The sequence below is a fragment of the Balaenoptera ricei genome, chromosome 20 (assembly GCF_028023285.1).
Source record: "Balaenoptera ricei isolate mBalRic1 chromosome 20, mBalRic1.hap2, whole genome shotgun sequence".
NCBI lineage: Eukaryota > Metazoa > Chordata > Mammalia > Artiodactyla > Balaenopteridae > Balaenoptera > Balaenoptera ricei.
Genome location: NC_082658.1, coordinates 2,173,922 through 2,197,487, shown reverse-complemented (window position 1 = coordinate 2,197,487; position 23,566 = coordinate 2,173,922). Strand labels below are relative to the sequence as shown.

General features: G+C 51.1%; 1 protein-coding gene across 4 annotated transcripts in view; it reads left to right on the top strand.

Annotated features, from left to right (window-relative positions):
* The first annotated feature begins 311 nt into the window (after positions 1–311).
* Positions 312–23,566, top strand: part of FAM20A (FAM20A golgi associated secretory pathway pseudokinase) — a 46,911-nt gene continuing 23,656 nt past the window's right edge. For 3 of the 4 annotated variants that reach the window (XR_009499582.1, XR_009499583.1, XR_009499584.1), the window contains exon 1: positions 312–1,141. Coding sequence is in view for 1 of the 4 variants with exons in the window: in XM_059907512.1 (XP_059763495.1) it covers positions 786–1,141 (356 nt within the window). In the remaining 3 variants the exon portion in view is untranslated. The remainder of the gene's footprint in view (positions 1,142–23,566) is intronic. The other variant, XM_059907512.1, reaches the window with a different exon arrangement.

Below are 23,566 nucleotides of genomic sequence, written 5' to 3'. Positions count from 1 at the left end.
ACACACACACACACACACACACACACACCTGGCAAATCTTACAGGAGACAGGTTTTCCGGGAGCTGTCTTGTTTCTAGGAAATCAACATGAAAATCGAAGGTCTCGTGCACACACCGCGGGAGCCCCCTTCCCCGCACCGAGCGCCCGGCCTGAGCCCCGGGCAGGGCAAGCGGGGGTCCCGGGCGAGAGCGGAGGGCGCGCGCGCGGCGGGGCGGGTGACCAGGTGGACCGGCAGGGCCGGAAGAGGGCTCGGAGTTGGCGGGCGGGCGGGCGGCGCCGGAGGCAGGTGCCAGCGGGAGTGGGCGGGGGCGACCCGGCGTCACCCTCCTCCGGGGGCCGGGCGCGCACACCAGCTCGGCCCGCGGAGCCGGGGGCACGGGCGTCCCCGCCGCCCGCAGGAGGAGCCCGAGCGACCGCATCCTCCGGAGAGACGCCCCGGGCTCCGCAGCCGCCCTCCCCCTCCTCCGAGAGGCGAGAGGCAAGCGCCGCCCGTCCCCGCGCCCCGAGCCTCCACCTGCCGCGGACTCCCGGGCGGCCGGGCGCGGGGCAGAGAAGGTGCGAGAAACAGGGGCCCGGGAGACAGCGGCCCCCGGGGACCGCTCCGCGCGGAGAGGGGACGCCCTTCCACGCCGCCAGCCCCCGCGCGTCCGGCGCCCCGGCCCCGAGTTCAAGGGCCACCGCCCTCGGAGGGGGCTCTCCGCGCGGGGAGCGCCCCGGCCCCGCGGACCCCGGCCCGTCCCGGGGCTCCGGCGCCTCGCCCCCCCCACCCCCCCGCGGCGGGGCCATGCCGGGGCTGCGCCGGGACCGCCTGCTGACCCTGCTGCTGCTGGGCGCGCTGCTGGCCGCCGACCTCTACTTCCACCTCGGGCCCCGGGTGCGGCGCCGGCTGCGGCCCCGGGAGCGCCCGCCCGGCTGCCCGTGCGCCCGCCGCGCCGCCCCCTCGGCCCCCCGGCCGGCCGCGCGCCACGTTCCCCCGGCCGAGCCGGACGGCGGCGGCCCCGGCTCCAAGCTGCGGGCCCTCTTCGCGCACCCGCTGTACAACGAGCCGGAGGAGCCGCCGCTGCTGGGGCCCGAGGACTCGCTCCTGGCCGGCCCCGAGGCGCTGCGCTATTACCGGAGGAAGGTGGCCCGCTGGAACAGGTGAGACCCCGCGCCCCGGCGCCCGGCCCCGAGCCGACCTCCGCGCGAGGAAGAGTTTCTGGGCAGCAGCGCCAGCAGGAGGTGCTCCCAGCTCCTCTCCCCGCGAGCCCCTGGGGGTCCATGCTGAGACCCTTCTGTTCCCCGGGCCATCTCCCCCCTCTTTCTCCTGGTCCTGATGTGGAAAGCCGCTGCCGGACTTCGGTTTTCCAGAATGAGGTTCCCCAAAAGAGCAACTCGAGAGAGAGCTGCTTCGAATCCGGCACCTACCTCTAGACCTGGGCGCCTTCCACGAACCGAGGCTACACCCGCAACCCGGCTCTTCCCCTTTGCTTATTCCTCTGCCCGGGGTCAGAGATCACGAGAGGTCAGCCGGGCAGAAAGTCAGTGGTCAGTTTCCTGAAATGGTCGCCACGCTGTGCTATTTACAACGTGGCTTGTCCCGTGAGTGTTACAACCTGCAGGCAGTTTTATTATCGTGGGGATTTGGGCACGGGGGAGATAAAAATCTACCTGGGAATTTTTTTAAATCCAAGGCAAAATAAAGAGGGAAAAAAATGCTAAACATATTTAGGCTAATATTAAGAAGGATTTTTTTGTGTGTGAAAGAACAGGGTGGGAGGGTCCTTTGGAGAAGCTGGAGTGGTCAGTTCTGAGATCCTCAGCTGATGACAGAAGGCCTTCATAGGAGTTAGGACTCTGTTTTGAAGTACACACTGGTCTACAGATCATTCAGTCCACTTTTGGACCGCACCCATCACTTTTCTTAATACAAGAGATTTCCAAATGAGATGTCTTCGCTGGTTTTATAGTCCCTCTGGAGGATGGGTAGACATAAATCTCTATGGAAGTTCAGCGCTAGCCCAGTTTAACTGTTTGCTCGTTATTCTGTAGTGCTGAGACTGACCAGGGGTGGAGGGGGCCTTCAGAAAGCAAAAAAGAAAAAAAATTGAGAGTTACTGGCTGAAGTCACTGTAGTGTGTTTCAGTTGCAACTGGCTGATGATTTTATATTAAAAAGAAAGTGGTTCTCGATTCTCTTGCTAATTGGACGCAATAAAAAGGCAGTTTGAGATTGCTTCTCAGACACTGTCATTTTCGATATTACCTTTATTTCATCAATAACGTGCAGATCAGTGAGCTAGGAAATTTTGCCCTTGGAAAATTATCTCCACGTCCATTGAGGATTTGAGGGGGGACCGTGGGAGAAGTTGCTTGCTTTTGTCAATGTCGATCAATATTCACTTACTCACATTTCTGTGGCCTTAAACTTCCCTATATTACTTTTGTCCTTAAGGAGAGTCGAAGGGAATATTTTGTCAGAAAAGCAAAAGTCTTTCTCACCAATCTGGCCTACAAACAATTTTGAGCTTGAGTTCTGTGCCATTATATGTCAGAAAAACACATTTACTGACCAGGAATGATCTTGGGCATTTAACAGAGGTTTGATGGGGACTGGTGACCTTGCTGTATTCGGCGCTAACAGAGTAGTTTCATGTGGTTGGTTGAACGTGACAGTTGTGATACCTATTCATCACTGCCTTTTAAAACTTGAGATCTCGGGGCTTCCCTGGTGGCGCAGTGGTTGAGAATCTGCCTGCTAATGCAGGGGACACGGGTTCGAGCCCTGGTCTGGGAAGATCCCACACGCCGCGGAGCAGCTGAGCCCGTGTGCCACAATTACTGAGCCTGCGCGTCTGGAGCCTGTGCTCCGCAACAAGAGAGGCCGCGATAGTGAGAGGCCCGCGCACCGCGATGAGGAGTGGCCCCTGCTCGCCGCAACTAAAGAAAGCCCTCGCACAGAAACGAAGACCCAACACAGCCAAAAATAAACAAATAAATAAATTAATAAATTAATTTAAAAAAAAAAAAAAACAAAAAAAAACTTGAGATCTCAAGTGAGGTTTGTGGGCTGTAACAGGAGGGGAGCTACACTTACAAGTGTTGAAACCGGACCCCAGAGGCAGAGAACCTTCACCCAAACTGCATTGTAAATGTCAAGGCAAGGATTTTAATACGTGTATATACCAGGGCTAAAAATAGAACGTGGAAGACTCATTAGCCAGGGTGCATTGGAATTGCACTCAAAGTTCTATTGTGAGAGATAGTCACTCATTACCTTAAGTGAGACAGTGCCCTGACGATGTGAGGACACATTAAAAAGTACCTGCTACGATGTGCAGGGCCAACCAACGCTCCAGATTTCAGTGCAGACAATTAGAACGAACAGCAAAGGAAAAAAAAACCGGGAGGGACCTTGCCAATTGTTTCCCTCTTGCACAGACAAGCCCCCCTTGTTTGTAGCCACAACCCAGCGAGTATTGAAAAGCCAGGGCTTTCTAGACATATGTGGATGCCACCCTACCAGTAATTACTTAGCCTCATTAACTGCTATCCAGAATAACTGTAGCAGTAAACCAATCTGCCTCACTGGGAGCGGTGCAGGTAATAAACTAACTAAATCAGCATTTCCTCCCCAGTGGCCCAGAGGAGCCCATTAGTCTGAGTGAATGATTTTTTAATTTTAAACCACCACACTAATAAGTACTGGTATGAAGTCAGAACGTATCTTTCTATAACTTGAGCTCGTCACACCGATAGGAGTTAGGACACGGCCTGCCTTTTCCTCCGCAGCACGTCTCTTTTTGATTTCAGTGGCAGATGGAGCTTATGCACTGTTTTGAATGTTTCAGGTTCTTGATCGGTATTTGTCCGCGGGACGTCAACATGTAGTTGACACGATGGGTAGGGTATGCTGTCCTCGTGCTGTCACAAAGCTTTCTGCAGACCTCCTCGACGAGCTGCTCTTCCCTCCCTTCCTCTCTTTTCCCCCTCGCAATGTAACTGAGTGGGGCAGCAATCCAAGTTAAAAATGCAATCGGGGAAAATATCTCTGTCGGGCCATTGGCCGCTGATCACAGCGAGCGGTCCAACACGTTTGGCGCCTCTCTTGACTGGCGAAGAGGAGGGCACACAGGGAGCCCGGGAAGTGGGGTCGTCACTATCTCAGACCTTAAGGCAACAAGCTAGACGAAGCCTTTTCCTTTCAAAGCAGTGGTGGAGGGCGGCGCTTACCTGGAGCCCAGGTTCATGCTGTTGCTGCCGTTACATCTTAGAGGCTGAGCTCTGGGTTCCTTCCCCGCCCAGCAGCTGCCCTGAGCCAGACAGCATCTGTCCTTTGACATGTCAAAGCCGGTCACCTTGGCTTGGCCGTTTGCCCTCATATCTTTGGTCGGTTCCTCTGTAACCCTCTGGTCTGACAGTCAAGGTCAGACAGGGTCATGCCTGCCTGGTGTAAGAACTCTGGCAGCTACAGCACACATGCAAGTTTTCCACTCTCTGCTTTTCTTTCTTGACCTCATCCTCAGGTATCAAGAAGGTTATATTTTCCTGCACTTACCGAGTCAGCATTTCTCAAACACGTGTGCGTACCTGTGTCTTTCCCTCCATCGGATGCCCCTGTCTTCCGCCTTCACACCTCCACCGCTTGCCTTCACTGAAGAAAGGCTGGCCCTGAGTCTCCCTCTGAAAATCACAGCAAAGACACAGCTTTGCAAAAATGACAGCTGTTTGAGGGAAGTAAATTGGCTCTGGTTTTTCCCGGAGAAGCTATGAGAAGATCCAGAAGCCAAAGCAGTTGTAGGAGAGTGGCAGAGGAGGGCGGGGCCGGGGGGGGGATGCCAGAAGAGACGGGCAAGAATTCAGCTGGGCATGAGAGTGGTCTGGTCTAGGAATTGCTGGAGAAAAAGCTTCTTCCCACCGTGGCATCAGGGGAATAGGAAATAAAATCTCCTTATTCTCACCCCCTCCTTTTTATCTCTTTCCTGCTTATCTCACGCTGGCCCGAGATCGTTTGGAGCGCAGAGTTATTGAGAACAGGCAGTTCAGCTCACAGAGCAGATAAAAGCCCAGGGTCTCACTCAGGGATGCCGGCCATTTGTCATTCACCCAGAGTCAGCAGGACCTGGGCCCCTTGTTCGATTCTTCCGCCAGTGATGCCAGGCTGAGAAAGGAAATGAGCCTCCTGGGATTTGAAGAGGGACCTCAGTCACCACCTGTATGTGGTTAGCAGAACAAGTGGGAATCTGGACTTCCATTTCTCTTTTCTCCCAATTAGAGCCTTGCTTGGCCGGTTGGGAAAAGCTATGATTGTAGTGGTTTCTGAATCCCTGGATTTGTAGCTGGAGGAAACCTCTCCACTCTTCTCAGAGCCAAAAGCTCCAAGCAGATGGTCTCAGAGAGAGCTCATCCAGAGGCCGTTTCCAGGTTCCTGCTCCCTCACTTCAAAGCTCAGGTCTCATTTCGGTCAGCACAGCAAAGACCTAAACCAGGGAGGGTACCAGTGTTCATCCAAGGAGGACGGCACTTCCGGTCTCCAGCTGCATCAGAATGAAGCCCGTGGACCAAGAACTGAAAGATGCTCATCAGCTGTTCCATTGGTCCCAACCCGCCGACAGCCCCCTTTTACCCCAACCAAATTCTCATCCATCTGGGAACTCCACTGGGTAGTTCTTTGCATGCAAATCCTCCTACCTGAGACATGCTTGGTAGGTGCCAGGTACTTGACATACACTTGCTAACTCAGGCCTCACAATTTCCTGAGAAGTAGGTGCAAGATTCCAAGATGCGCCCCCTAGAGGCCAGGCCCTGGGTGTACACACACCTCATTATCCAATCCAATGCTAATCTAGGTACTGCAGCAAAGGGAATTTACAGATGTAATTAAAGTCCCAGACTGGTTGACCTTGGGATAGGGAGATTACCCAGGTATGCGGGACCTAATCACATGAGTCCTTTAAAAGCAGAGTTTTCTCTGGCTGGTCAAAGAAGAGGAGGTCAGAGACTCCACGTATGATAAGGGTTGGATGTCCCGTTGCTGACTTGGAGATGGAGGGGCCATGTGGCAGGAGAGATGAGTGACCCTCAGGGTCTAAGGTGGGCCCCAGTCGACAGCCAGCCAGGAAACAGGGACCTCAGTCCTACAGCCACAAGAAATGAAGAACTCTACCTAGCTGATGACAACTTCACCCTTGTAAAGCCTGTGCAGGGAACTCAGTCACGCTGAGCTGGATTTCTGCCCTATAGCTCAGGGAGCTAATCAGTGGGTATTGTTTAAAGCCACAAGGTTGGAAAACTAATTCAGCACTGTGTTTACTTCATTTTATGGAGGAAACGGGGGATGGGAAGGTGGTTATAACTTGCCTTCTTAAGTCAGGCAGCTAGCAAACTTCAGGCAGCCTTTGCACCCAGAGGGTCTGGCTCTAGAATCCATGCTCTCTGACCAGCAGCTCTCACCCTCTGCATCCTTGGACGTCCACAGGTGCTCGCTTTTCCTCTCCTGGAAAGGCTTTTCTGACTACTTCCACCCACTCTGGTCCTTCCCTGACTAGACTCATCCTCTCCATATACCATCACGTTCATTGTTACGACCGTGCAGCTTCATGGCAGCTGTCGTGTGAGCATGAATGGCCACTTGCTCCCGGCATGAAAAGCCCCCAGCTTGCACACGGTTGCACGAATACATCTGTTTCATGGTTCCCCATAGGGGAGAGCCAGAGTAAATATCTGTGGGACAAACAATGGGGGACAGACGACCTCAGGATTTGGGGGCCGTTAGTCAATGGCCTGTTAGCCCCTATGGGAGAGAAGAAGCCTTGAACAAAAACAATCTTAACCGTAAAATTATCCCACCTATAACCTGGCTCTTCCTCCCTCTAAAAGTCAAAGGCAAAGCCAGCCTACTGAGACATCCTGGGATTTGGATCTGGGGCGCTCTCCCTACTGCAGTAGCGTAAATAAAATCAATTTCCAAAACAAGAAAGCCCTGAAGGAAAGTTGAGGAGGTGCCGTTTGCCAAGAAGAGAGAATTTCCTCAGCTTCCTGAACTTTCTGAGGAAGAGCAGCCAAAAAGTCATGCATTCAAGAAAAGTGGGAACCACAGAGAGACCCTGACTCAGCCAAAGCAACCCCCACTCACCCCTTGGTAGGTGCTGACCTGTGTTTTCCTTGTGATTATTCATTAAACTGGAGGGCGATGAGAACCTGTGGATTCTGCTGAAGTCGGCTTTCGCGTGGCTAAAAGCCGAGTGAGGATTTCCCTGGTGGCGCAGTGGTTGAGAATCTGCCTGCCAATGCAGGGGACACGGGTTCGAGCCCTGGTCTGGGAAGATCCCACATGCCGCGGAGCAACTAGGCCCGTGAGCCACAGCTACTGAGCCTGCGCGTCTGGAGCCTGTGCTCCGCAACAAGAGAGGCCGCGACAGTGAGAGGCCCGCGCACCGCGATGAACAGTGGCCCCCGCTCACTGCAACTAGAGAAAGCCCTCGCACAGAAACGAAGACCCAACACAGCCAAAAATAAATAAATAAATAAATAAATAAAATTTTTTAAAAAAAGAAAAATAATTAGAAATGGACTGCTTACCTTTAAAAAAAAAATTAAAAATAAAAAATAAAAGCCAAGTGAGGATTCTACACAGCTGCAGCTTTAGTGGAGTAGAAGTTCCTAGGAGTGAGAGCGTCTGCGCACCTGTTATTACAGGCAGGCACACACGTATATGCCTAAGGAAAACCATAGCACGGAAAAAGAAAAGGCCTAGTTCTTTTTATGGCCTGACAGTTGGCAGGATGTCCTGTGGTTGAAGCGTGAAATCAAGACAGAACTGAGTTTGAGTGCCTTGGAGATGCCAACATCCAAGACTGTCGATCCCTGGAGGCTGACCTTGGAAGCCAAGAACTGGAGACCGCCAGCATCATCGGGCTTGAGCAAGAGGCAAAGTTAAGAACCAGAAAAGGGCCTATTTGATCAGATTCTCTAGTAACAAACCAGGTAAATTTGGGAAGCCACAGGGGATAGAAAATAGCTCAGGACTATGGTTCCCAAGAAGCTAGGAACCTGTAATAAAACTCAGCAAAATGTGGAGAGTAGAGAGAAACCTGTAATAAAATTTCAGCAAAATGTGGAGAGTAGAGAGAAACTTGAGGAGTCGTTGGCACAGGGGCAGATGAACTGAGGCGCTGGACCATAAAAACCAAGATGGCCTGGGGAGAGATGGGAATTTGGACAGCTTGGGAGAAGTGGATGGGTTAGAAAAGAGCTCTGCTGGTAGAAGAAGACCGGAACTGTTCAGCCCTGGGAAGTCAAGTTCAGCTCTCAGAGAGCAGACTTGCCTTCAGCTGTCTGTACCTGGGTCAAGTTCTGTAGTTCATGTGTAAGTACTTTTCGTGATGGTCACCAAAACGGAGCCTGAATGGAGGGACAGATTCTCTCTCCTGGTCAATGCAGTCATCCCAGTTTCGTCAATTTCAATGGGCTTTCTATTTTTCTGATTCATTTTCTTCAGTGGCTGAAGAGTGACAAATCCTGTAGGGAAAGTGTGTTTATCTGCACTCACAGCCCAGCTCATGTTTTTTTCACTCCGAGTTAAAGAATTCTGCACAACCAGTGGCTGCTTATTTATGCCTTCTGTGCTCCTCTTGAGCACTCAGAGACGCTAGGGGAAGTCAGACTGACCAGCCACAATTCCATCAAGTCAAGCCCTGATGAACCACCCTTTTATTGCAGGGTTTTTTTGTGTTTTTTTTTTTAAACTGGGGTCATTGGATCCTACTGAGTTCAGGTGATGAGGTCTCTGTTTCCCTTACATTTTATGCATACGTTGCATTCTGTGCATATGTTTATTTTCTTAGGAAACAGTACCTTGTATTTGCAAAGTGTTGCCTACACTCATCAGAGTACTTGGATGTCAAATGACAGAAACCCAACTCCAACCAACGCAAGCAGTTAAAGGAAATGTAGAGAATCAAGTAACCAAAATTCGGTGAAGTCAGCTGTCTCTACTCTCCATACGCTTAGTTCTTCCTCTTGTTTTAATCCCCTCTTGCGGTTTCAAGCCCCAAAAACCCTGGGACCAGAGAGAGAAAAGGGCTTCTAAAATTTCCGAAAAGAAAGATCCCGGGCAAAGCCACTGATTGGCCAGGCCTGGGGATACAACTAGGCTCTAGAGGGTTATGATTGGTCCAGTTCTGAAGAGGATGCCCAGGCTTCAACCAATCACTGACGCCGGGGAGGTGGAGTCATTGGAAACTCTCCACTGAGCTCTCCATTCAAGCCACGTGGCTCAGTGTGGGAAGAGCAGTTCCCCCAAACCTGGCTGGGTGCCCAGACCTCGAGTGACCCAGAAGAACTTACGTGACCAGAGTGATGCTAGAAAGTTTCTCAACTTGTGTTTGCTGCAGTTTCTGACTCTTATAGCCACTGTTCTGGAGTTTTAATCAGACTTTTTAAAAACAAATTCATTCGTAACAGATTCCTAATGTGCAGAACTTTTACACCAACCATTAAAATACCGCAAGAAGATAGGAATCTTTATTTGGGCTTTCTCTTAAATCAGCCGTGCTCTCTTCATGGGAGCCTAAAGAAGGAATTCATGTGGACCCATTAATGGGCTCGTGTCTCTTTCTCCCGAAACCCAACTGAGAACCAAGATGCCTGAGTGTTAATCCCAAGAGAAACACTTGCCTTCTGCAGGCCTACGTTCCTCCTTTTGACATGAAGAGGGTGAGTCTGTGGTTCCCAAGGGCTCTGACAGCTGTTTTCCAAGCTCTGCACATCTTCAACCAGGATTTCTTCTGAGTGAACATACGAGACAAGCATTTTCCCAGTGTGTTTCATGAACTTCCAGGGTCCCTGGAGGTGCTTCACAGGTTCTGCAAATGATTGATTGAATTTGCATTTTGAAAGTATATACTTTAAGGCAATTTCGACGTAATATGAGAAAATGCACACCTGATTGTGTTATGCACACTGTAGCACACTGAGCCTGCCACGGGTAATTTATGTGGACAGATGACTTTCCTCCCATCTTTGTTTCATTGAGGAGTGTCCCGACATTGCAAGGAGAGCTGTTAAAAACTGTCTCCTGGTCCCAATGACTTCTGTGTGTTTATCAGGATTTTTTACACTCTGCTCCCAAAATAATATGCAGAAATTAAGTGGGTACTGAAATAAGACTATCCTGTCCTCCATTACCCCCCGATTTTGAGTGCTTGAGTTCATAATCCTATTATCCCTCTTGTTCCTATTAACTTTTAAAAATAATTTTACATATTTGACCATATAAATTCAATTTATACCAAAAAGTTAAAAGTTTGACCTATTTTATACATTGGGGATTCTGTGTAAGATTTCTTTTGAAAAGAAAGTTCCACTTCTAGAAAAAATTTGAAAACCACTGATTTGGCATATACAGAAATAGAGTAGATTTCTTTCCTTTTTTTCTAAAATCGATGTGCCTACAACCCAAGCCTCCTGCTCCCCTCGTCTCCCAGCCCCAGCTGTTATCACTCATTCTCTCTGATAACCAAGCCCCCACCATGACCTTGCCAACGCTTCTGGCCACTCGAGCATAAAAGAGCAACTTTTAGGCCCTGTGTACTCTTTGCTTTTGTTTCCTAACAAATCACTCCAGTACTTAGTGACTTAAAACAAGAACCATTTACTTAACTCATGATTCTGCAGGTGAGCGATTTGGGCTGGGCTCAGCCAAGCAGTTCTTCTAGTCTCTGCTGGGCTCCCTCAGGCATCCATGGTCTACATCTGGGATGTACTTCCTCCTATGGAGTCCCGTGTCTAGGACCTGGGCTGAGATGATGATCTCGGCTCCACGTGGCCTCTCATCCCCCAGTCCAGCCAATCGGTCTTGTTCACGTGGCAGCAGCAGGGTACCGAGAGAGAGCGGAACTGTGCGTAGCCTCTTGAGGTCCTGGACAAAACCTGACGAATGTCACTTCTGCAACATTCGATTGGCCCCAGTAGATCCAAGGCCACCTGGGGAGATGCAGGTACCATGGCCATCGAAGTGGAGGTGGTCTGCACAACTTCGTACTCTTCTAATGAGCAAAGGCTTGAGGGTAGTCTTTTCTCCTGGTGAGTTGTTGGGTGGTGGACAGGCAACTGTCAGGGGTCAGAGCCCTTCCTGTGTGTCAATGGGAAAAATAATATAACCCTTCACAAATCTAGTGAAGCTTCTATGGACTGAACTGTGTCCCCACAAATTGTGCTGACTTAGGCTCGGCTCCGCCTCAGTGCCCGGGGCAGGGTGCTGAAAGCCATCTCTGAAACTGTCTCCCTCCTCCCGGTATGGTCCTTCCAGCCTCTAGAGGCCTCTCGGCCTCCCTGACTCCCAGACAAGATGGGCTCAATCCCTTCCTTGGGGCCACGTGTTTAGCTCTTCAGTTATTCTCTTTTCAACCTATCTATTTATGGATAGACTTTAAGCTCCACCTTCTTCTGCAGACCGTCTTTGAGGTCAAAAGCTGAAAACTGGCCCTTTGTCTCTCTTTGCATTCCTCCTGTAGTAACCCTAGTCCTCCCCAAGGCCACAGATGCTCTGATTGACTGGAATGAGTACACAGCATCCTCTCACAAGGATTTTAAAGCTAGTTTTATACATTTTTAAACACTTTCATATCAACCAACCTTTTGTATTAACCAACATAATACTTAGAACAATAACGAAGGTTTGTTCTTCCTTATCAGGTGTATTAAGAGCCTATATATATATTTTTAATTAATTAATTTATTTATGGCTGTGTTGGGTCTTCGTTTCTGTGCGAGGGCTTTCTCCAGTTGCGGCGAGCGGGGGCCACTCTTCATCGCGGTGCGCGGGCCTCTCACCATCGCGGCCTCTCTTGTTGCGGAGCACAGGCTCCAGACGCGCAGGCTCAGTAATTGTGGCTCACGGGCTTAGTTGCTCCGCGGCATGTGGGATCTTCCCGGACCAGGGCTCGAGCCCGTGTCCCCTGCATTGGCAGGCAGATTCTCAACCACTGCGCCACCAGGGAAGCCCCAAGAGCCTATATTTTATAAACAAATTTCCAAAGGCCATTATCTGTCCATTTATCTATAAGGCGTCTGTGAAAATAATTGTTAATATTGTTAACACCATGAATAGGCAGAGTCCTTTCTACTTCCTAAAGCTCTTTAAACAGGCTATAATTAGTTCATTACTGAAAAAGATTGGGCTTTGCAGCCAGTAAGAGGTTGACCGGCGTATCCCCATGGAAAGATGTCCAGTCAATCCATATTTTATTATAAAGCAGTATCCCCTGGCATTGCCCCAGGCTGGCGAGGCTTCAGTGAGCTCCGCGTAGGACCCCTGATGAAAAACCTCGGCAAGAACCACAAGCGCTGCCTTGTCCTGAGACCCTCAAGAGGCCAGACCTGTCAGAGAACTCTCCACTGAAATGGACAAAAACGCCGTCAGTGCAACTCGATGCCCTCAAAGCAACACAGGGAAAAGTGTGTGCTCCCTGTTTATTATAATCAGTATGTTATTATAATATAATGGTGAGAAGCTGAGATCTTCTCATGTAATTTGCTATTAAAAAATTAAATATGCCATCCAGGATGGGTTTTCTATGACAAACTTTTCTGCCTCAGTAACCTGGACCCCTTTCAGAGATCCCTTTATGAGCTGCACAGCAACAGCTGGAAGCCTGAGACATCCCACTTCTAGGAAGCTGGAAGTCAAGTCTTTAAGCCATCGGATCTCTTGGCATTTCCTGAGCAGGGTCTAAAAAGAGAATTCAGTCACTGTATTTGTTTCCTAGGGCTACCGTGACAGATTGCCACTGTTTAAGTCACTGTTGGTGGCTTGAAACAACGTAAGTTTATTCTTTCACAATTCTGGAGGCTGCGATCTGAAATCGAGGTGTGGGCAGGGTAGCAGGCCTTCCAGAGTCTCTATGGGAGAATCCATTCTGTGCCTCTTCCAACTTCTTTGTCTGCCAGCATCCCTCGGCTTGTGGCTGCATCACTCCAGCTCTGGCCTGCTTGATCACATAACCTCCTCTTCTATCTCTGTCTCTCTCCTCTAAGGACACATGTCGTGGATTTAGGACTCACCTGGTAATCCAAGACAATCTCATCTCAAGAGCCTTACTTACCTCTGCACACACTCTTTTTCCAAATAAGGTCACTTTCACAGGTTTCGGAGATTAGGTCACAGACGTATCTTTTGGTGGAGCACCGTGCAGCCCACTACAGTCGTGTCTCACGATGACCATAAAGGCCATGCAGGTGCCATTTTATTTTTATTTTTTTAAAAAGACTTTTATCGTTTACCTAAAAGATTTACATAAAAGGAGTATTTTATCATTTACATTACAGATCTGGCTTTCTCTGCTAGAGCTTCTGATAGACATTGAGGGGCAGTGCATTTAGGATGAAACGCTTGGCGGTGCCTGGAATGTAGGTCGTCAGGGTTGTCATTCGGAACAGAGGAATAGATCTAGTAATTAGCTGAACTTGGACATAGGAACAAAGGTTCTTTACGAAGGTCGCGGAGTCAAACGGGATCAGTGAGTGAACTCAAGCCACAGACCTCTGTCCAGAGAGGGGCCGAAGGGCCGGGAGCAGCCTGGACTCGCCTCGGACAATTCTTTTGGACCTGCTGTGACAGGTGAGCCAGCGGGTAATCAGTGCATCAAAGCCGTGTGCCATGGAATGCGACTGCAAAATGTTTGGCTGGGAAAATATTAAAAATAGATGATAAGCCAATGCCCACCTTAGGTATTAAAAAAACATCAATATGGGGCTTCCCTGGTGGCGCAGTGGTTGAGAATCTGCCTGCCAATGCAGGGGACGCGGGTTCGAGCCCTGGTCTGGGAAGATCCCACATGCCGCGGAGCAACTGGGCCCGTGAGCCACAACTACTGAGCCTGCGCATCTGGAGCCTGTGCTCCGCAGCAAGAGAGAGACCACGATAGTGAGAGGTCCGTGCACCGCGATGAGGAGTGGCCCCCGCTCGCCGCAACTGGAGAAAGCCCTCGCACAGAAACGAAGACCCAACACAGCCAAAAAAATAAATAAATTAATTTTTAAAAAAAACCATCAATAAAGCAACCACTGGAGGCCTAACGTGAGCAGTGTAACTTACCAGGGACCACTCTGGGTTAAACTCATTGCAAACTGTACACCCCAGGTAACTGGATGAGGTGGCGTTCTGTTCTGTTAGGAGCTGTAAATCCATCGAAAGGTCTGGGAGGGTCGGCCAAAAACGATGATCTTGGATTTATAGCAATTGATCTGCAGCCCTTCATTTTGGCAGGAACCAAGCTAGCAGTCTGTTTAGGCTACTTGTAATTTGTGATATTAAAACCACTTTATCTGCATCTATGAAAATGCTTCTTCCTCACTCTCCGGGCAGGGGACGCTGTGCCTAACGCATCCAAAATGTTTTTTTAATTATTTATTTATTTATTTATTTATTTTTGGCTGCACTGGGTCTTCTTTGCTGCACACGGGCTTTACCTAGTTGTGGTGAGCGGGGGCTACTCTTTCGTTGCGGTGCGCAGGCTTCTCATTGCAGTGGCTTCTCTTGTTGCGGAGCACAGGCTCTAGGCATGCAGGGCTTCAGTAGTTGTGGCACATGGGCTCAGTAGTTGTGGCTCGCGGGCTCTAGAGCACAGGCTCAGTAGTTGTGGCGCACGGGCTTAGTTGCTCTGCAGCATGTGGGAACTTCCTGGACCAGGGCTCGAACCCGTATCCCCTGCATTGGCAGGAGGATTCTTAACCACTGCACCACCAGGGAAGCCCCCCAAAAATGTTACTTACTCATTAAGGTATAAGTAAACAACCAGGTGGGCCAGAACATTGGGCCCCACTGGAGATGATCTGCTGACTCTTGTCCTTCAGGTCAACTTGCAAAACTGCCCACTCAGAGAGATCTTTCCTGCCCTCCCACATAAGGGATCCCAGGACCCTCTTTTACCAACTCCTGCTTTACTTTCATCAGGGCTCTTAACACATGCCCTCTTGTTTATTGATATGCTTTGCGTGTATCCTCACTGGGTTGTCAGCTTTTTAAGGATGGATTGAATCGAGTGGATATAGCCATGTCCTGATCCCCAGAACGTGTCACCGTTACCTTCTTCGGAAAAAAATTCTTTGCAGATGCAGTTAAGGATCTTGACGTGAGGAGATCCTGCTGGATTCTGTGGGTGGGCCCCAAATCCTATGACACGTGTCTTTGTAAGAGAAGAGCAGAGCGAGAGTAGACACAGACAGAAAAGGAGGAGACTTTGTGACCAAGAAGGCAGAGGCTGGAGTGACGTGGCCGCAAGCCAAGGGACACCAGCAGCCACCGGAACGGGAAGAAGCAGAGAACGGATTCTCCCCTGCAGCCCCCAGAAGGAGCACGGCCTGGCCCACGCCATGATTTCAGACTCTTGGGCCGCAGAGCTCTGAGATCTGTAAAGCCCCCAAGTTTGAGGTCATTTGTTAGGGCCACCACAGGAAATGAACAGAAGGCGGGCTGCTTGTTTGCTTCTTGGGCAGTGTAACCCCGGGGTCTAAAACGCTGCTTGTGTATAGCAGGTGCTTACTGAGTGTCTGGTAAACGAATGAATAAGGGAGCATCTCAGAGGCTTTGCAGTTGGGCAGCTCTGGCTTTCAATCCTGACTCTGCCTCTGAAGCACTGGGAGGCCTGAAGCGCGTTTCCTCCCGCCTCTGTTTCCTGCCCTGTAAAGTGGGCGCATACCTACCCCTGAGGGTGTCGGGAGGGCAGAGTGAGGTCACATGTGTAACACACAGGGCGGCGCGCCTGCTTCCTGCGGCCCTGAGTCACCAGTAGGTAAGGGACCACTAGTTAGTTATTGTTGTACGCTCCGTATGGGTTACCTGATAGCCGCCAACAGCCAGCCGCGTTCATCGATGTTTGATGCCCAGTTGGGTCGAGGGGAGGAGGAAGAAACAGCCTTTGTGGTCCCCAGACGCCAGGGAAAAGCACCCGTGCTTCCGGCCCAGCACCTGGCCTGCCTGGCCTCAGCGTCAGCTGCTGCCACAGAGAAAGTGCGCGTGTTCACCTCTCCGCAGTCACTCTGACCTCAGATACCCAGAGCTTGCGGGCGGGGGAAGACACAGACCTGGGGCAGCCTGCAGTTAGTCTACCGATGTCCGAAATTCTATCCCCACATACGTGCGTGTGCACACACACACACGTGTACACGTACACACATCCTCACATACACAAACACACACACACATGCCTCCACATACACACGCATATACACACACATACACACATGTACACACATATCCACATACATCCACACACGCACATCTACACACACATGCATATACACACACACACGCACACATACACACACATCCTCACACACACCTCCACGCGTCCACATACACACACATACGCACGCACATCCATACACGCCTCCACACACACATATATACACACATCTGCACGTCCACACACACACACACACACACACACACACGTCCACATACACACACATGCCTCTACATACACACACATGTACACACATATCCACATGCATCCACACACACACATAAACACACAGACGCACATCCATACACGCCTCCACACACACACATACACACACACATACATACACATCCACACATCCACATCCACACACACACACACACACACACACACGTACACGTCCACACACACACACACACCCCCTTCTGAGGGAACCAGTCAGCTATAACGTTCCTCACTGGCGCGACAGGAACCCCCTTTCCCTTCCTCTTCTCTCCTTTTCCCGAAGCCTGTATCAAGCCCCCTGAGCAAGGCGCTCCCCGCTGGCTGGAGGCCTTCCCCGGGCCCCGCCTCTGCTGAGCTGGGGGCGCGGACACCCCCTCCGTGCACGGCGCAGAGCCGACCCCCCCCCACCGTCTCCTTTAGCCTCAGAGCCGCCCCAGAGAGGCGCTGTAGCCCATCCTCAGATGGGGACTCAGACCGGCTGGGTCACAGCGGAACCCGGACTTCCAAGGCAGAGGTGCCGCATTCACGCCGACCGTGCCCCGTGTCTTAGGTCGGATCCTGGTGCGATTTCAGCGTGGGAGGCGAAGTGGGCGGCGATCAGAGTCCCGGCCCTGCGAGGCCCACAGCTGGGAAGGGCAGAGCTGCTTCCGGCGCTGGCCTCTGCAGGTGGAGACTGCCGTGGTCCTCCCGGAGAGGACGTTGTCACGAAGCCCAAAAGCTCCACAAAGAGCCCAACTTGTCCGTCCTTGTACACCGTAGAGCTGCTGTTGATCTTTAAACTTAAAAAGTTTTGTTTTTTACCATCAGGGTAAAAAGCTTTATTGGAAGAATCTCTCACCCATGTCCTGATTCCAGGCTTGGGTTTAATCACAAGTCTGCCACTTCTTAGCAGAGTGACCTTGGACAGTTCACTTGGACCGCCTTCATCTGGGTCCCGAGGTAGTAACAATAATACTGACCTTCTGTGGAGCTCCTGGGAGGCCTCAAAGAGTTAAAATTGCAGAGTGCTTCAGACGGTGCTTGGTGCAATGTAAGTGCCAGGGGAGGGTGAGCTACGTTCCTTGTTATTATTCAGACCTGTGGACCCCTTTGGGCCACTGGCTCTTCTTCCTCCTGATGTTTGTTCACAGGGACAGAGGTCCCCGTGGCTCCCACACATGGGATGGTCTCTGACGTGCCCCTCCCCGTTCCGTCCGCTCCGGCTCGGAAGCCCTGATCTCTGGGCAGGGCTTATTCCACAGCCAGGCCAGAGCTGTGGTTCTGGGACAGCAGCATGGGGCCAGGGACCCAGCGAAGCCCGGAGTGAAAACAAGTGGCCCATTGCGACACAGCTCCAAGAGGAGAAAGCGATTGTATTTCAGCCAGAAAGCAAGGGGTTTGTGCTGGGAAATCAGCCCGTTTGGCAAAATCTCAGTGAAATCTCCGTACAGTTATTACTTTCTCAACAGGAAACAGATAAGCAGGTTCAGAGTTTCCACCACCACCCTGGTGTTTCAGGAGTTTCCCTCAGCGTTCTCGATGCACCTTGACAAAGCGTCTCCGTCTCTGCAGCCTCCGTGGAAGGGCAGAAAAGGCTTAGGTCAGAACCCTGGCTGTTACTTTCTCCTTTTCCACGGACCGTGTTGCCGCTTCCCCTGTGCGGACCTTCCTTTCCTCCTCTGTGGATTGGAGGGGTGATCTAGTCGCAGGGCTTCGACAGCACAGGGAGAGAACCCCCAAAATACATTCGCAATAAGCTCTTCGCAAATGCAGAGATCAATATTATTGACTACAACGATGCCTTCTACGTCAAATAAGTACCACAAGGCTGTGGGAGAGGCTTCGGGATCCACGGGTGTCCCAGCCCCCTCGCAGCTGGGGGGACCATGTGCCGAGTTCCAGCCCGTGGGATGTGAGTGGAAATGATCTACGTCACTTCCTGGCCAGAGCCTTTAGAAGCCGGGACCTAAGCCCTCCAGTTCCTCTCTTTTGCAGCCCTGCTGGCTGGGAGGCCACAAGCGGGGGTCTTGGTGTGTCCATCCAGCTGACCCCTGGGGCCCTCTGTGGAGCAGAATCCCTACTGAGTGACCTTCGTTAGAGAAGCAGCACAACTAAGAAATGAACCTTTGCTGTGTGAAACCACTGAGCTGTCAGGACCATGTTGTTTCTCCCCAGAACCTGATTTTACTCTCCAAATGCAAGTGTCAAAGAGATGTACCTAGGATTCCTGTTTCTAAAATCACACCCAGTGGGACTGTAAGCCCGTTTCCCGTGAGGTTGGTTGGAAATTCAATCTCAGTTGTCACTGGTGTTCCTTTCCCTAGACCCCCTAGTGTCGGGGGAATGTCCTTAGGGTCTTAGGTAGCAGAAGGTCTGTGGTCCTCATTCTGTCACCTGGTCCCGTGCATGAGGGTGGCAGGGCTGCTTCTGTGCCGAGCTCGGGCGCGGGACTATTTGCTGGTGCCTGAAATGCGCCTTCCCAGGTGCACCGCACAGCCGCTTCCCGCCACCTAGGGTCACCTCCAGGACTCACCACCCCAAGCCAACTTTCCTTTCCTGATCTTGGCGAATCTGCCTGTTCCCCCAAAGCGTGTGCTTCTGCCTGCACTTCCCTCCTCTCTGCCCTGTCTAGCCTCTCCCTTCGCTGAGTTTAGGCTTTCCGAAAATAAAACCATTTTAAAAGCCAGAGAAGGAGTGGGGAATCCTGTCTAAATGTCTGCCTGGTCCTGGATCATAAACACCCGCTAAGACAGGGAAACACAAAGTCCGGCCCCTTCTTAGAATAGGGGTGGGTAAAATTCCACAAGAACAAAAACCACATTAATATCTCAATAACTTATCCTACCCCACGGGTGACTTCTCATGCTCGGGAGGAAAAGAGGCCAATTATCCTCTTCGTGTGTAAATCAGATGGAAAAATAACACCATGCAAATTAGCACCAGCGCATGGGCCAAGGACTTGAAAGAATTTAATCTGTGGGGAAGCCACAAGGAAATTTGCCTACAAACCATGAAAATATGTGCCTCCAGCCCCTACAGTCGGATCCTTCTCTCCTTTGGATGCACATGCCTGGTGACAGGCAGTAAGGCAAAGTTCAAACACTTTTGAAAAGATGTATATTCCCTTCAACCTTTGTTTATTGAAGGACCCAGCGTGTGGATTTTTAGTCTCCTCCTTGTTCTTAGTCCACGCTGAGCGCTGCCTTTAGACCTCAGTTCTGCTTTTTGCACTCGGGAAAATGGTGGAGGAGGGGCGATACACAGCCATCCAATTCCAATGTCAGTGTCATTTGCTAACTGTGTGTGTGTGTGTGAAACATATATTTGTCTATTTGAGGTTGCACAGTTGGAAGAGGAAAGAACCAGAATTTAGTAGTGCATCCTTTGCAAGTAACACGTGTGTTGGTATTTTATCCATATGCTTGTTAGGTCAGTATAAGCCTGACAACTAAATGACGGCTGACTCACATTTGTTGTTTTTTTTTTTTTTTTACACAATTAAATAATACTTAGATTTTTTGCTGTGCAGAGGATCTCGGAGGAGTGTAGGAGACCCTGAGGAAGGCTTTTATGCTGTCTATGGAAAATATTAAATTGCGCAGAGTCCAGAATCCATCATAGCAATTTTCAGGTCATTATCAGAGGACTAAGTGCTTTCTGTGCTCATGATTCTGTAACTCCAGCCAAGGGTTTCTCAACCTCAGCACTACTGACATTTGGGGCAGATGATTTTCCGTCGTGCTAGGCTCAACAGAAAATTAAATAAAAGAGGAGAATGCATTAGAGGATGTTTAGCAGTATCTGTCAGCACCCCCCTCCACCAACTGAGATGCAAAAATGTCTCCAAATATTGCCATCCGTGAGGGGTGAGGTTGCCCCTAGTTGACAACCTCTGGTCTACACCATGGAGGCCGTATCCCATGGAACAATGTAGTTCACAGCTGTGGGACCTCAGCTCTGTGAATGGTCACGTCGTGATGAGGTTGAGGGTTCAGTGTTAATATTTAATGTTTCTCAAGATGCGTTGTGCGCCACACAGAATCCAGTGCATGTCGTCATGGGCTCTGTAAAGGAAAGGTTTAGGAAGTGCCCTCTGCACAGGAAGCCTGACTGCAGGACTTCTCAGAGCCTTTACTGTCTTCATGTAACTGTGACTCTCCCAGAGCGGTTGCAGTTTGCAACTCTTTCCAATTTTATTTGCATGGGGCAAGTGATGTGTGTTAGTTGTGCTGGTGCTTTGCTTTGTGCCCAGGACCGGAATCTGGGCAACATGGCCCAGCTAGAAGTTCTCTGCTAGGTCCCTACCTTGACTCTGGGGATCCCTTAGACCAGGATCTAAGAAGACCTGCCATCTTCTGCAGGATGTCCAATCTGCCCTCATCTTCGGCAATAGGTCTGGAAGTTGTTGCGAGGGTGGAGATGCAGGTGTCTCACTGAGCCCATAGTCCGAGCTCCAGGAGTGTCCTCGCTCTGTTAGCTCATCCAAAATCAGCAAGGTCTGTTGACAGTTGCCAAGACATGGAAACAACCTAAGTGTCCATCAACAGATGCATATATGTATATGTATACACAATGGAATATTAGCCATTAAAAAGAACGAAATTTTGCCATTTGCAGCAACACGGATGGACTTGGAGGGTATTATGCTTAGTGAAATAAGTCAGACAGAGAAAGATAAATACCGTATATCATTCATATGTGGAATCTTAATAAACACTACAAACTAGTGAATAGAGCATAAAAGAAGCAGACTCACAGATACAGAGAACAAACTAGTGGGCACCAGTGAGGGGGACAATATGGGTGGGGGGGAGTGGGAGGTACAAACTGTCGGGCATAAGACAGGCTCAAGGATGCATGCACAACACAGGGAGTACAGCCAGTATTTTGTAATAACTGTAAATGGAAAGTAACCTTTAAAAATTGTATAGAATTAAAAATAAGTAAATAAATAGGAAAAAAAATCAGCAAGGTCTGAGCAAAACGGGCAAGTCTAACCACTTTGATAAGACCAAGAAAAAAAAAACAACAAGATCACATTTTGGGTCATAAGGACCGAGGTTCCTCACTTTATCTCGGATTTCTGAGTGAGTCCAGCAAGTCCCTTTGTCCCTATACCCCCAGCTCCACGTAGTAACGTCTTCCGCAGTAGCCAGCCCCCAGGTGAGTGGACGTTGTCTCCAGCGACGCTCCCCGTCTGGATGGAGCTCCTGGTGGCATCACGTGCCTATGGATCCCTCTCCCTGGGGACGAGCCGGGAGGTCAGAGGGAGCCTGGGCTCGGCGCTGCTTCCACGCGGGGAGCGGAGGGCGGGGCGTGGGCCCCCGTGTGGAAGGCCCCGTCGAGTGGGAATGCAGAACTTGACCTCAGAAGCCAGCTGGCCCGGTTCACACGGCTGCTCTGTGGTGGCACTCTCCAGCCAGGTGACCTTGAGCTAGCTCACCCGTGCCGGCCTCCTTGTCTGTGAGATAAGGCCAACAGTGTCCCTGCGCCCTCGGGAGGGGGAGGAGGGTCCCGAGCCGGTGGGTGTGGGCTGCTCACGGGGGGGCGGGGGGGGGGCGGGCACGGAGCCCCATCGGCGTTGGCGTGATGACTTCACGTGAGAGCAGAGCTGGGGACAGCCGTGAGGAGGGGGCCAGACAGCCGGCCAGCCGTTGCCAGGGCTCTCGTGTTCTCCTGGGAGCTTGTTCCACTGGCCAGCCAGGTCCATTTACAGGGCTCAGTGGGCAACCACGTTGCAGAACTTGGGATGGGGGGAGAAGCAGAAGCCTCTCTCCAACCTAATAGCATCCACTGCCCCCACCCAGTGGTAGCTCCTGGGCATGGGGGAGTCGGTTCCTTGGGGGGAGCCCCGTGGACTTGCTCCCGGCAGCAGCGGTGCCCCAGGACCACTCCCTGCCTGGTGGTTCCCATCGGCTCCATCAGCTGTGGCCCCAGTAGCTGCTTGGATTCGTTTCCTAGAGCTGCCATCACAGGTCACCACTCCCTGCGGGGCTTAACACAACAGAAATCTATTCTCTTACATTTCTGGAGGGCAGAAGTCCAAATTCAAGGTGTAGGTGAGGCCATGCCCCCTCCAAAGGCTCCAGGGGGAAATTCATTTCTGGCTTCCAGCCTCTGCTGACTCCGGGTCACTCCTCTCCAAGGTCGGCCTCGAGGGCCACGTGGTCTCCTGCTCTGCTCTGTATCCGCCGAGGGCCTGTCGGATGAGGATACTTGTGGTTACCTCCGGGGCCCACCCAGGTATCCAGGCTCAGCACCCCACCTCCAGATCCTAACTGCATCACTTCTGCAAGTCCCTCTGGTCGTGTGAGGAAACATTTGCGGGTCCCAGGGCGAGGATATGGATATCTCGGCCCAGCACTCAACCCGCCGCAGGGATGCAGCATAGAGCAGAATTCGGGGAACTGGGAAATGAAGCAGAGGTCACAATAATCCTTCACGGCCCTCCTTCCCCACCCTATACAAATGGAATCTTAGAAATCATAGTAATAACTCACTCACCTATTAATTAATTTAATCCTCACTAAAACCCCCCTAAGGTAGTACATTTATTATCCCTACTTTTCAGAGGTGCAGAGATGTCAAGGAACCAGCCCTAGGTCACACAGCCGAGCGTGGCAGAGCTGGGACTCCGGATGAGGGACCTGCCTCTCCTACCCGCCCTGTCTCTCTGGATGTGCAGGCTCGGCACTAACAGTGACTCTGAGTTACAGATGCGGCAGCATCGTCACCTGTCACCTACCCCTAAGAGTCAAGCCGCAGCCCATGGGCTCAGCGAAGCGGACATTCCTTCAGACTGAAGGACTCCAGGGGGTGAATGCTTTTCTGTCTTGGGAAGTGAGATGAGGAGGTGAGGCGGGATTGGGGACCCGCTTTGGGGTCTGACAGCTGGTGGCAGATCCATCTGGCTCACAGCTTCCGTGGACTTGCCTTGGCCTCGAGGGCACAGGGATAAACAGAGAGGGAGGCGGGTGAACAGAAAGGGCTGCAATGGGGGCTGTGCTCTTGGAACCCGTGGGATGGAGCAGTGGGGAGATGCCCATTAGTATCCTGGCCCTGTTTGCGAAAAGCCACGGGATTTTTTTTTTTTTTTAATTGAAGTAGAGTTGATTTACAATGTTGTGTTAATTTCTGCT